Below are 14,742 nucleotides of genomic sequence, written 5' to 3'. Positions count from 1 at the left end.
GTTAAAAAATACATGTACAAATGGCATCATCAAGTACAAATCCCTTCTGAAGGAACACATCTCATTCAAGTCCTTAAAGAAATCCCACAAACAAAACGTCAAGACAAAGTAGCCTATCATTGTCAAAAGCAACTAAACATGATGGAAAGAAGACATCATATGCAAGAACCAAAAGAAATAATGAATGATGAAACAGACTTAGGAGAAACATTGCTTTAGGTGTGTAAGACATTAGAGAAAAAAAATTAAAACTGTACTGAAAATCATTGAAGGATAAATAAATATATGATAATATGAATAAAGTGATGTATTATATTTAAAAATTCACGGCCAAACACCGCCTGCCAGCCACTGCCATGGTTATTAAGGCAGCTGGATCTCACATGGCCAACTGTTCAAGTCTTGGATCCATGGCCTGAAAAACATGCTAGTTGCTTGTGTGTGTGCCCAAAATCCTGAGAGGAGAATAAAGAAGGGATGGTGGCACGGCCATCCGCCCTGGGGGTGGTGGGTGCTTTCTCATTCTCTTTGTCTCTCTCTTTCTTTCTCTAGTGAGTACACATGCCCTGCAGCAAAACAAACAAAAATTAGAAGACAATATAGATGCTCCTCAACTCACAATGAGGTTATGTTCAGATAAACACATGTGTAGGCTGAAAATATTTTAAGTCAAAAGTGCATTTAATACACCTAAACTACCAACCTCATAGCTTAGCCTAGCCTACCATAAACATGCTCAGAACATGTTTACATTAGCCTACAGTCAGGCAAAATCATCTTACATATGGTCTATTTTATAATAAAGTATTGGATATCTCGTTCAATACAACACTGGAAGTGAAAAACAAAATAGTTACATGGCTACGTGAAATGTGGTATCAATCGCATATGCATTGCTTTCTCACCATCATGAAATTGAAAAATCTTAAGTAAAACCATTGTCATACATCAAAGACTGTATTATAAAATGCTCATAATTCTTCAGGTGCACTATAATTTCATTGCAATTCCAATGAATATCCCACTCAGATTTTTCATGAAACTTTAAATGCTAAATTTATATTTTGAAAAATCAGAAGGTAAAAAGAGCCAAGACTTTCTTGAAGGAGAAGCGGGTACAGAGACTTACTCTACAGATATTTACTATCACTAAAAGCTATCGACATCAATGCAGTGTGGCATTACTACAGACACAGATAAATTGATCGCAGTGGAACAGAGAGCCCAGAAACAGACGTAGGAATTCATGGAAATTTGCTATCAGAGATTTGGCCTGGCACATTATTGAAGACATTGGGATGAAATAACTGGTTGGCATAGTCAAAAGTCAGTTTCAATATATCAAAGATTTAAAGGAAAAGGACAAAGTTTACAACACTTAAAAATAATGTGTTAGATGGGACCAGCAGGTGGCTGGAAGATAAGGCACTGGGTCCCACATGATCAGCTGTGAGGTTTGAGTCCTGGACTGGATGGTGTGAAGATCACATCAGATGCATGTGCATGTGAGCCCATAATCCCAGAGAGGAAAAGAAGAGAAGGGATTGCAGCATGGCCATCCTCCCTAGGGAATGATTTCTCACTTTCTCTTCCCCACCCCCCCTCTGGTGAGTACATGTGCTCTATAGCAAGAACTAAAAAACAAGCAAACAAAAAACTAAACTTAAAAACAAAACAAAACAATTTTTAAAAATGTGTTAGATAATATCATTCTGATCTCAGGGAAAGAAGGATTTTCTTTCTTTCTTTCTTTCTTTCTTTCTTTCTTTCTTTTTTTTTTAATTTTGCTAGAAGACTCTTATTCTTGCTGGTGAGAGACAAAAAGACAGAAAGAGAAAAAGTGAGAAAACACTCCCACACGGGGACAGTCATGCCTCAATCCCTTCTCCTACATTTCTCCCCCCTTTTGGGATTTTGGGCACACAAACACAGGAGCCCAGCCTGCTTTTCAAGCTGTCAGGTCTAAGACTTGAATTGCGCAGTTGGCCATGTGAGATCTAGCTGCCTTAACTACCATGGTACTGGCTGGCCCAAGATTTTTAAAATAAGAAAAATAAAGGGCTAAATAACCATAAAAGAAAAAAGTAGATAAGGTCAGTGATATTGAAATTAAGAACTTTGCTCAAAAAGGCATCAAGAGACCAGCAGTTAGCATAATGGCTATGTCGTTGGACTCCCACGTAGTCGACTGTGGTTCGCTTCCCAGACCTAGTGGCTCAAAACTCACACCGGGCGCATGTGCATGTGTGCCCCAGATCCCAAGAGGAGAATGGAGGAGAAGGGATTACGGCGTGACCATCCCCCCTGGGGGGTGATTTCTCGCTTTCTGTCTCTTTGTCTGTCTGGCGAGCACATGTGCCCTATAGTAAAAACCTCTCAAAAAAAAAAAAAAAAGGCAACATCAAGATATGAAAACAGGGAACCAGCAGTTGGCGTAATGGCTATGTCGCTGGACTCCCACATAGTCACCCGCGGTTCGCATCCCGGACCCGGTGGCTTAAAACTCAAGCCGGGCGCGTGTGCTTGAGTGCCCAAGATCCCGAGAGGAGAATGGAGGAGAAGGGATTACGGCGTGACCATCCCTCCTGGGGGGGGTGATTTCTCACTTTCTGTCTCTATGTCTCTCTCTCTCTGTCTGGCAAGCGCACGTGCCCTATAGTGAAAATCTTTCCAAAAAAAAAAAAAGATATGAAAACATAAACCCTAAACAGGGAAAGACTACTTGCAACACACAAAATTAATGAAAGATTAGTATTTGGAATATACGAAAAACTCATATAAATCAACAGAGAAGGGAGGGAGAGAAGGGAGGCAGATGGAGAGAGACAAAAGACCAACAGAAAATGAACAAACCACATGAAACAAATTTCATAGAAGAGAAAACACAAATGGCAAATAAGCCTCAGAAAGATATCCAACCTCATTATTACTCAGGGAAATCCACATTTAGATCACAACGAGCTTCTAGTGACTCCATTCGCTTGATCAGCATAAGTTCAGAAATGTAATATTATGAAGTTGGTACAGATGTGGATGTTGTATCAACTGTTACAATCACTTTGGAGCATAATTTGACACTTTTTTATAAAAAGTTGAATATTTGCACATCTTGTGACACAGCAAGTCTATCCCTAGGTGAAGTATCTAGAAACCTTAAATATAAATACCACATTTGTTCAAAATAGCAGAAACAAACAGAACAACAACAACAACAAGAAAAAACCTAAAAAACTGAAATGCTCATCAACAGGAAATAAAGGTTAGCTACATAGATCAATGGGGTGAATCTTAGAAACACAATGAGTGGAAAAAAGCCAATCAGTGAAAACGAAAGGCAATACAATATCATCTGTTTTTTAAAAAAAGATTTTTGCAATAAGGATTTGCGCACTTACCAGAGAAAGACAGAGAGCGAAAGAGAGAAATTACCCCCAGAGAGATGGCCATGCCACTATCCCTTCTCTTCCATTCTCCTCTCCAAGCACACACACATGCCTGGTTGTATTTTTGTTTGTTTGTTTATTTCTTGTCTTTAAGGTTTTACCATAGGATGAATGCACATGTTGGAGAGAAACAGAGAGTGGGACACTAAGAAATCAATCCCATGGGGGATGGCCACACTGCAATGCCCTCTCTATCTGTTGGGATTCTGGGTACACAGGCACATGTGATTTTCAAGGTGTTGGGTCCAGGACTCAAACCGTGGTCGACCAAGTGGGAGTCAAGTGCATTAACCACTACATCACCTACTGACACTCTAATATCATTTTTATAGAACCCCAAAAGAGGGTAAGACAAAACAACATGTTCTTTATATTTATCTCATCCACGACAGAGAGAGAGGGACATCCTTGTGAGAGTCCTCATACTGAAAAGTCCCCCAGTCTGAGCCAGCTGGGATCACAGGCACATGTGGGTATGCTCTGAGTGGACAGGGAGACCTTGGGCTGCAAACTCAGGGTTATCCCAAGTGGCCTTAGTATCATACAGTGTTGTGCTACTACTACGCCACCAGGACAGACTAAAATACTATTTTTAAGGATATATATGAAATTTAAAAATCCTATTTTTAAAAGGGAGATGGGGAACCAGCAAGTGGCATGGGGCTTAAGGCGCTGGACATGCCCACATGGCATGGTTTGAGTCCCGGACCTGATGGCTTGCTTTCTGACCCTCCCACCCCCACCCAGTCTCTCTCTCTCTCTGTGTCAAATAAAAAAAAAAAAAATGAATGAATAAATAAAATTAAATAAATAATTCTTAAAAAAAAATAGAGACAGGAATGATGACATAAAAAACTTCAGCTAGCTCTTCCAGTGGAGGAGCAGAGACACAGTCGATGTGACAGTGTTTATTATGTTCTAGTTGTGACACTGGGTAGTGGGTTCATGGAGCTCACCCTATCATGCTTCTTACTCTACATCAACCTTCTCAATGCTCACGCTAGTGACATTTGGGGCTGGGTAAGTCTTTTTCGTGGAGGCTGTCCTGCACATTGCAGAATGTTCAGCAACAGCCCTGGTCTTTACCTACTAGATGTTAATGACAACCTCCTTCCAACCAGCTATGACAACAAAAATTGTCTCCAGACATTGCCAAATATCCCCCAGGGGGCAAAATTGCCCTGGTTGAGAACCACTTATCTACATACATGTTAAACATATTTTTGAATGTTTTCAGTATTCCATAATAAAACAAAGTTTAAAATTGATATGTGAAAGTTACACTCTGCCTGTGAAACGTATCCAGGAAGCCATCATTAAGAACTGAGCAAGCCAGAGCCTGCCAAAGGCCTTTGAAGTGACAGTGCAGTGCATGTGAGCTGACAGTTTTAGGAGAGTTTTGACTAGCAAGTGATATTTCTGGAAATGGTACTGGGTATCAGAAATCAATGACTCGATACACTGGAGAAAATTTTCTGCAACCTTTTTCAATTCGTTGGAAAATACAAAAGCTTAGTTGAGCTTTTTAGTATAGTGTATAATTAAAAAAGAATCTATTATTGATTTTTTAAAACAGGAACTTGTGTTTATATAAACCTTTCCTTCTAAGATGTTAAAAGAAGCCTGTATTTTTTAAGAATTATTTTTTATTTCATTGTATTCATTGTCATTATTTTATTTTATTTTTTTGAAGTTGACCAGAGAGAGAGAGAGAGAAGGAAAGTGAGAAAGCAAGTTGCCAGGTCCGGGACTTGAACTGCGATCAGCTATGTGGGAGTCCAGCCACCTTAACCACCACACCACCTGCCGGCCCCATAAACTTGTACGTTTTATTGTATTGGAGGAGCTGGCTATGTCTCATTAAGTCATCTCACACCAAACTGTGGCCCTCATGTGACGGGGATACTTCCAGGAATAAGATCCAGACGATGTGCACAGCGATTCTAGGATGGCGAGGATCCCACCCACACTATGGCTCTGGTAATCTGAGAGCCTCCTTGACTGTGGGGTCTACGCCATATCCAGTCATTACACGTGCACTACGTTTCATTTGATGCCTGATTGGGAGAGTGTATTACCCTCATTTTTAAACCAGAAACACAGACACAGAAAAGATATAGACTTTTTCAAGAGAGCAGAATCCAGAGCAATGAGTTAGAAAAAGAATTGGCATGGGGTGGCAAGAAAGGGAATGTGAGAAAGCACCCTCCCTGGGGGTGGGGGGAGGGGTGATGGCCACAATGCAATCCCTTCTCCTTCACTGTCCTTTCAGGATTTTGGGCACATATGCGTATGTGCTTGTACTGTCTCTTAAACTGCTGGGACTAGGACTTGAACTGCAAACAGTCATGTGGGATCCAGCTGCTTTAACCACCATGCCACCAGCTGACTTTCTCTCTCTCTCTGTCTCACTTTTTTTTAACTTAAAAAAATGTTTTAAATGTTATTGCCAAGAGGCGTGTTCACTTGCCAGAGAAAGAGAAAGAAAAAGCACCCACCATGGGGCATCATTATACTACAATCCTTTTTACCCCACTTCTTCATCCCATCAGGACTTGGGACATGCACACATGCACACGCATATGCACCAGGTGTGTTTTTCAAGCCACCAGGGCTGGGCCTCAGACACCGGTCAACCATGCAGGATTTCAGCTCCCTATGCACAGAAGCTTACCTGCTTAACTACGGGGCTGACCTGGTCTCAGTTTCTGTAACCATAAAAACTGAATGATTGCAAAAATCAAACGAGATGTGTATTTGAAAGCACCATGTATAGTGATTGTCGCTATTAGAATGAGTATTTAAAATGTAATACAGGGCCAGCTCCATGGCATAGCAGTAATGCACTCATCAGGAGAAGCTAGAGCCTACAGAGTGACCACGATTTAAATCTCTAGCCTGATCAGCCTGAAACACACCAGCATGCACACAAGTGCCCAAGATCAGATGGGCTGGCAGGCTAGAGGAAGGGGATTGTAGTGTGACCAGACCCTGGGGAAGGTGCTCATTTCTCTCTCTCTCCTGTCTCTCACATGTGCCTGCATGCGATCTACTATAGTTGAAGAAAAAAAGTGTAAGATGGATGATATAGCAGTCCTCACAGGTAAGATGACTCACATTTCTTCTTTTTCTTGGCCCTAGCTCTTACCATATGTCGAGCTCTGAAGAATATTCAGTAGCTCCCAGCAAAGCATCAGGAGGCCGGTACCACAGAGTCACGACTTCTGAAGAGTATGTCTGGCTGGGAATGGACTTGGCTCGAGCAAGACCTGGCCCAAAGGGAAAAGTATGGAATTCATTGTTCTGATCCTTCCTGGAGAGGCAAAGTGATGCACTCTGCCAGGGAGAATCTAACTAGCTGAGTAAACACACTCTAATAAATAATTCTTGTATGCCACTTCATTAAGCAAATTCTTAAATTTTGGCCTATTTTACTGCTAGATGTAACCTCCCTAGCTGCTCAGGGTGGTGAGCTGAGTAGGGTCTTGTCTGCATCATATGAACAGAGGTGACATGTAAACTTCCAGATGATGCTCTTAATGGACAGGTGGAGCATCCTGCTTCCCTTTCCTCCCTCCTCTGGGCTGTGAAAGAGGTGGGAGCCATTTTAAAATATGCACTTGGGGGAATATACTAGGCATGGTGGAGCCACATGTGAGAAGCCTGAACTAAAGACACCGTGGGACCACCATATAGGTTCTGACTCTTAGGTCAGAACCGTCACATGAGAGAAAGTGAAGCTTCTAGTGTATTACACCTCTTCAATTTTAGGTCTCTGCAGTAGCAACTAAATTCAATTTAGGACTAATATTATCACCCTCCATTTTTGCAGCCCAAGAACCCCAAGTTTAATAAAGGTTAGGGACTGCTAACCAATATCAGTTATTTTAGTAAGACCTTAAAGCTCCTCTTGAAAAAACAAGAGTACTTTTGTTGGTCAGCTGCTAATTGCATAGAATCACATGATCTATACTCGGGACAAACCTCAATAGATGAGCCTGCTGTTGTGAAGAATTGATGAATGAATGTCTCTTAAATGCTCCCACCAGGAAGAAAGCTGCTATTTCAAAATAAAGTACTGAAACTACAGTACCACCATATGACATTTGTCAAACAGAAGAGTGGTTCTTCACCTCACCAGTTTTTCAACAAATATTTATTGAGCATCTACTATGGTAACAGGCACCAAGGATACAACAATAAGCAAAAACAGATCCAGGCTGTCTCATAATACAGGTCAGCGGAGGGGACAGAGTCATCACATAAATATATACTTACATGTGCACACACGCACATATGTGTATGTATTTGTTGTGTGTGTGTGTTTGTGTGTGAATAATATAGCTATGAATGGTGGTAAGTGCCAAAATGGACAGATACAGTGATATGCAGAGGAAGAATGTGGTACCCGTATAGTCACACTGTAAAAGATACTCAGGTGAGCAGGAACAAAGAGCATCAACTCCAGCAGGGGTCCACGCCACAGTCTGGGGGTAACCTCTTTAATCCTGCCATCCTGGATAACCATGATCTATTCTGGTAGAATTTGTATACCCACTCTGATTTAGGGAAACGTATAGTTTACTATACAAATATCTCTCTGTTAAAGGGAACAGTGGGATAGTTAAGTGCCCAAGTTGTGGACATCTGAATACTGGGACTTATGACCCCTCAGAAGCTACCGATCACCCCTCATTTCTTGTTTTACACTCCTATATGTCAGGTAGTTTGATATTCTGGGCCTTCGGTTTTCAAAGGCTAGACCTACTCAATGCTTTAAAAAAAGTGCACACAAAAGCATCATTGTTTAGAACCCAGAAGGAGAGTCAAGGGGCGACTTACCAAAATCAGCCAGTTTGAGCTCTCCCAGGTGACTGATGAGTAAGTTCTGAGGTTTCAAGTCCCTGTGAAGGACGCGCTGGTGGTGGATGTATGCCAGGCCCCGTAAAAGTTGAAACATGAAAAGCTGGAAGGAATGAACACCATATCTAAGGAGATTTGAGCCACTGTGTGCAGATTTCTCCTCTAAATCAAAAACAGTCATCTGAAAGAATGTAGTAAAAGTATTTCTTGCAAGACCAACAAAAAAAAAAAAAAAAAAAAAAAAAAAAAAAAAAAAAAAAAAAAAAAAAAAAAAAAAAAAAAAAAAAAAAAAAAAAAAAAAAAAAAAAAAAAAAAGAAGAAGAAGAAGACAAAGAGCTTACATTTAGAGGGGAAGCAAGGGGCAGGGAAAAATCAAGACTAGAATATGTCCTAAACAAACGGGCTCTGGGTTTTCCTAACATCCTATCTCTTTGATAGGGAAGGAATTACCCTTCCTTAAACTCTCAAGTAAAACTTTGAAGTTTCCTTTGGAACACTAGTTATTGATGCAGATGGGAAATATTTAATTTTTCCCCACCAATGAACTTGGCATGTAAGATCAAAGTTGGCCTGAAAATGATATTTGAAAGCTTACAACTGCTTAAGTTTTTCAGGCTCTTGGATAGGAAACTCTTTTTAAAAACACAACACGAGAAGATCAGGCTGGGAAATACATCCGTGGATGGTATTAGGAAATAAAGGAGTCATTATCTTTGAAATCTGTTTTTAAAGGCTTAAGTTCAAAGTTGAAAAGAAGGGAAATATACAGTACAGACTAGGAGAGCAAAGAGACCAAAAGAAATTAGACATCCCCCAAAAAGTAAAAAAACAAATGTGAATAAGGAAAATGTAGGAAGGGGAAGAAAGGGGAAAGGGTGTGTGCTGAGGGGAAGGAGAGAACAAACAAAATGCACTCTAGGCCCCATTTTTTTTAAATAGAGATTTTTGCTAGGGGGAGTTTGTACTTGCCAAAGAGACAGAGACAGGCAGAGTATGAGAGAAAGTAAGAAATCATCTCCCAGGGGGGATGATCATGCCCTAATCGCTTCTCCTCCAATCTCCTCTCAAGATTTCAGGTATGCACGCACACGCGCCCAGCATGAGTTTCAAGCTGCTGGGTCCAGGACCTGAACCACAATTGGCCACATAGGAGTGCAGTGCCTTAACTATATGCCACCTGCTGGTCCCTCTAGGCCCCAATTTCAAAATGTTTCATGTGGTTATGAGACCCAGAAAAAAAAAAATAATGACTAGGTTCCCGCCAATATAGGAGCTTAAGAGATAAAAATAAGTTTGGTATTTCAAGTGTCTTTTGCTATTTTCCAGTGCCACTGGCCATGGAGAATCTGAATACTGACATAAATGTTCACAAAGACTTATGCCAACTGAGAACATGTCCTGGCAGTTAAGAAAAGAAAGGGTTGGGCCTAGCTTTCCCGAGGAAATAGGCAAAATGACAGGTGCAGAGTTGTGTGGATAAGCCCACGTTTTACTTGGAAACTGGGAACTTCAGAGATGCCAGGACTGGTGCTGACCTGACAATGACATGGAGACATGGAGTCAAGTTAATGAGTTCCACTGAATCAGGAGTCTGGGGAGTCACCTGCCACAGCACACCTGAAGCTGTGGAGGTTCCATGTAGCGCCCACATCCAATTCACAAGCCATTCAAGAATGTTAAAAGTTTCTTATGACACCTACTACAAATGTTCACTGGTTCTAGGAATCTTCCCAACATTTTCTCTTCCTGTCACTTCAAACTTACACATTGTTCATTTTACCACTCACTGAATCACTAAACTATTAAAGCACAAAATCCCTATACTGATATTTAAACCCTCCAATTGGTTATAAATATAGATATTCGTGGGAAAGACAATATAAAGAACCAACTCAAATTCTAATAAATGATAAGATACAACAGAATGTGCTTTAAAATACTTTTTTTAAAGAATTATTTTATTTAACTTTATTTATTATTATATCATTATTATTTTTCAGTTTGATCAGAGAGAGACAGAGAGATAGAGAGAAAGGAAGTGAGAAAGCAAGCCACCAGGTCTGAGACTTGAACTGTGGTCGGCCATGTGGGAGTCCAGCGCCTTTAACCACCACGCCACTTGCCGGCCCTGCTTTAAAATACTTTTGGGGGTGGATATTTCTCTGTTCATGTCCGGCGATCTCCAAAGTACCCCAGATATGTGTGTGCCTGTGGTGTGGAGCTGCCTGGGGCTAGGAGTGGGTGGTCATAGCAAGACTTTATTGGGGGTGCTCCCTCTCTTTCTTGCTCACAGAAGAAACATTTTTTTTCTCATTTATTTACTTATTTCTATAAGGTGTGTGTTTTCACTGGAGAGAAAGAGAGATAGAAAGTATGAAAGCACCCTTGCCCCATGGGGATGGCCATGCTGCAATCCTTTCTTCTCCATTCTCCTCTAGGGATTTTGGGCATGCACACACACTTGTCTGGTGTGTTTTTAAGCCACCAGGCTGGGGACTTGAACTGTTCCATCAGCCATGTTGGATCCAACCACTTTAACCACCATGCCACTGGGCAGCCTGAAATAAATAAATTCTTAAAACTAAAAATGTTTTGGACCAGCAGTTAGCGTAATGGCTATGTCACTGGACTCTCACGTAGTCGACCACGGTTCATGTCCCAGACCCAGTGGCTTAAAACTCACGCCAGGCGCATGTGCATGCGTGCCCAAGATCCTGAGAGGAGGATGGAGGACAGGGGATTGTGGCTTGGCCATCCCCCCTGGTGGATGATTTCTCACTTTCTGTTTCTCTGTCTCTCTCTCTCTCTGTGTCTGGCGAGCGCAAGAGCCCTATAGTGAAAACCTCTCCAAAAAAAAAAAACTAAAAATGTTTTGTTTTTTCTTAAATTGTTATCATGTGAAGGGACTAAGGTAAGAGGGAGATGGAAACCGCTGAGGGCCAGAAGACAGAAAGATGGTGATCAGTGAGGGCTATAGCTTTTGGGGAGATATGCTGATCTTCAATTGACAGAAGAGAACCAGGCAGGGCTCAAGGAAACTTTAAAAACATGTCTAGGAAGAGTCAGGCCAACACTCAAATTCAGACCTGTCCAACTCTACCACCCTGAGAAACTAAAGAAAAGACAGAAAATTAAAACATGACAGGAAAAGAGGGAGTCAGCCGGCTGAGTCACAGACAGAGCTTCTTAGTGGGTCAGCTTGAAATGCCTTTCATGTCCCAAGGGCTGACTGTTCTCACTAATTAGTCGCTCCCACCTCCCACCTTCTTGCTATTCCGTCCCTGTCCTCCCAGCCTCCACATGTCTGCAAGCATTCGCACATGGCAGAGCACCATGGTGTGAAGGTATGGGATTTCACAGGCACACTCTCCAAACTGCGGTCTGTGCCACTATCCTCACCACCCACTCACTCTTTCATCTCTTGCAATCTGGACTCTTCCTTTGACACTGCAGTAGCTTCACCAATTACTCCATCGTAATATAACCAAAGCCAAAGGTGTCTCGTCAGTCAACATCAAGCCAGATCCTGGATGACTCTTTCCAAAAAAGATTCCTATATCCCAGATGTTAGACCTGTTTCTGACCACAGTAAGGCTTTGGGGAACAAAAATCGTACTGTTGGGCCAGTGCCATCTGAGCTGGGAGTGCTTCAAAGCCACAGTCAGATCAGTCAGCGAGCTCCTGGCAGGGAAACTTGAGTCCTTCCATCCACCAGGGATCTCTAGGATAAACTCTGCTAGAATCTGAAACAGGCCAGCCTCACTGGGATTCCCTCCTGTCTTTCTTGGTCACTTCTCAAAGCCTCTGGCTATTGCTTTTTTCCCCATAAGCTCATTTCCACGGTACTCTGTGCTTGCTCTCACTTAACCCAGTATCCACTGCTCTTTTCTCTCCCAAACCTCTGTTCACTCTCCACTACTAAATTCTGGTTTAAAAGTCCTAAAAGTTAACCTTTGATGAATTTCCTTTTGAATCTCATCCTTAAATAATATTGTGTGCAACCAGCAGATGGCATAATGGTTACGTCACTGGACTCCCACGTAGTTGACAGCAGTTTGAATCCCAGACCTGGCAGCTTGAAACTCATAGTGGGAGCATGTGCCTGCATGCCCAAAATCCCAAGAGAAGAATGGAGGAGAAAAGACTGTGGCATGGTCATTCCCCCAGGGGTGATTTTTCGCTTTCTATCTCTTTGTCTCCCTAGGGAGCACATGTGCCCTACAGTGAAAAATCTCTCTATAATACATATATACATACATACATAAGACTATGTATTCACTGCTTTCCTATACTATTCTCAAATGAATGTTAGTTTTTCTTATCACCTCCTCACTCTAAAAGGTGAGGTAAGCTGCCTTTCTGCTACCCAATACCACTTCAAAGCCTTTGCTTCTCCACCCTTAAGTAAAGACTCCTATCCCTTTGGTTTTCATGCCGTGTAGTGGTATCATCCTCTATCCCTCATTCACTGTCATCTGACAAGCTCCTGATCACTTTCTATCAACCACTAAACACTTGGGCACCTGGATCACAGCTATTGCCTCCAAAACATCAATGCCCACGAGCACAAGTCTAGTCAACCTTCTCAGCTCAAATGATCCACTTCCTGAACCCACCTGAGCCACTAATTCCCATGGTTACACACTGGATCTTGCATTACAGGAAATTGTTCATCCTCTGAAATATGAAATACATTTTCCTATATATAAAAAGGCTTCTGTGGGCCAGTCCACGGTGTGGTGGTTGGGGCAGCAGGATTCCACATGGCTGACATCGCAGTTCTAGTCCCAAACCTGGTGGCTTGGAAAACACACTGGGTGCATGTGTGTGTGTGCTCAAGATCCCGGGGGAGGAAGAAATAGTGGAGAGGTGACTGCAGTGTGGCCATCCCCCATGGAAGGTGTTTTCTCACCTTTCTTCTCTATCTCCAATAAGCACACATGCCCTCAGACAAAATACAACAAAAAGAAAGAGAAAGAAAGAAAGAACAAAAGGAAGGAAGGAAGGAAGGAAGGAAGGAAGGAAGGAAGGAAGGAGGAAAGGGAAAGGAAAAGGAAAAGGAAAAGAAAAAAGAAAGACTTCTGAAATGGTCACTTTATTCTAATGTTTCTACTGTGGTCACCAATGGCTTTGACATGAAATCCCATGGATATCACTCATTCCTTATCTTTCAGTATTTGACATTGTTGACTATGTCTTTGACATTGTCGACTATGTCTTGCTTTATAAAGCTGTCTCAGTACCACAAGCTCCTAATTTTTCTCCTACCTCTCCAGTAATTCTTTTGTTTTTTACTTTTTGAATTTTTGCTATAGGATCTGGGTGTTTTCTGGATAGAGAGAGAGAGAGGGAGAGGGAAAGTGAGAAAGTACCTCCCAAGGAAGATGACCATGCAACAATCCCTTGTTCTACACTCTCTTCTCAGGATTTTGGGCACACATGCACATGCACCTGGCGTGGTTTTCAGACCAGTTGGCCGTGTGGGATCCAGCCATCTTAACCACTATGCCTCCAGCTGTCCTTTTAATAGGTTCCACTTCTTCCACTGATGTCTAATATATTGATGGGACCTTAGGGTTCCATCCTTGAATTTCTTTTGTTATCATTCTACCTTCTCTCCTTTACTCATCTTGTCCACTAACATTGCTTCAGTGAAAAATTACAATTTGATGATTTAAAAATCTTCATCTCCACCTTGGATCTCTCTTCTGACCTTTAGACCCACATAGCCTGAAGTCCAGCAGTACATCCCATAATCATCTCAAACTCAGCATCTCCAAAACATAATTTACTACGTCCCCCCAAATCCATTTTTTCTTCTTTTTTTTTTCCTTTGCATTCTCAGTGAATGGCCCCCTCATTTATCTCCATTCTCAGAGCCAGAACAATTGTTTCTGACTCTTCTTTTTCTCCCATCAATTCTGGCTAAATCTTTGATTACATATCTGACCATTTTCTTCCACCATTATCTCACATGTGCGTCACTGTTATTCTGATTAGCCACATTGCCAAGGCTGGCACCTGCACTTAGGGAATGAGTAGACTCACAGTCTTCCATGTGTGTAGGGAGAGAGAGGTTGGAAAACAACAACAAAGAGAATATGGGATTACGAGAATATAACATTCCTTAAAAAAAAAAAAAAGTCTATCTTTGAATCTATTCACTATCATCAGAGTGAGTTTTACAAAAAGATAATCTGAATTTATCATCTCCTTGTTTAAATCATAAAACCACTTTCTAGCTCCTCACATAGGATGTAAAGAGTATGGCATAGATGGCCCGCATAGTCTGATTCCTACTTACCTCTAGATCTTATCTAGATCTTATCTCTATCCAGCCCTAACTGTTCATTCTGAACTCTAGCCTACTGAATTACCTTCCAGTCTTGCAATTCATGTACCAGACATCCCAGCGGTTTCACTATTGCTTCCACTT

General features: G+C 41.6%; 1 protein-coding gene across 2 annotated transcripts in view; it reads right to left on the bottom strand.

Moving 5' to 3' along the window:
- CDK15 (cyclin dependent kinase 15) overlaps window positions 1–14,742 on the bottom strand; it is a 156,439-nt gene that overhangs the window by 111,092 nt on the left and 30,605 nt on the right. For both annotated transcript variants that reach the window (XM_027773650.1, XM_027773649.1), the window contains exons 7-8: window positions 8,286–8,409; window positions 6,592–6,712 (exon numbers count right to left, since the gene is read on the bottom strand). In XM_027773650.1, the coding sequence (XP_027629451.1) occupies window positions 6,592–6,712; window positions 8,286–8,409 (245 nt within the window). The remainder of the gene's footprint in view (window positions 1–6,591; window positions 6,713–8,285; window positions 8,410–14,742) is intronic.

The sequence above is a fragment of the Tupaia chinensis genome, unplaced genomic scaffold, assembly GCF_000334495.1.
Source record: "Tupaia chinensis unplaced genomic scaffold, TupChi_1.0 Scaffold000361_2, whole genome shotgun sequence".
Lineage (NCBI taxonomy): Eukaryota > Metazoa > Chordata > Mammalia > Scandentia > Tupaiidae > Tupaia > Tupaia belangeri.
Note: the sequence above shows the minus strand (reverse complement) of the source record. Positions and strands in the feature narration are given on the sequence as shown.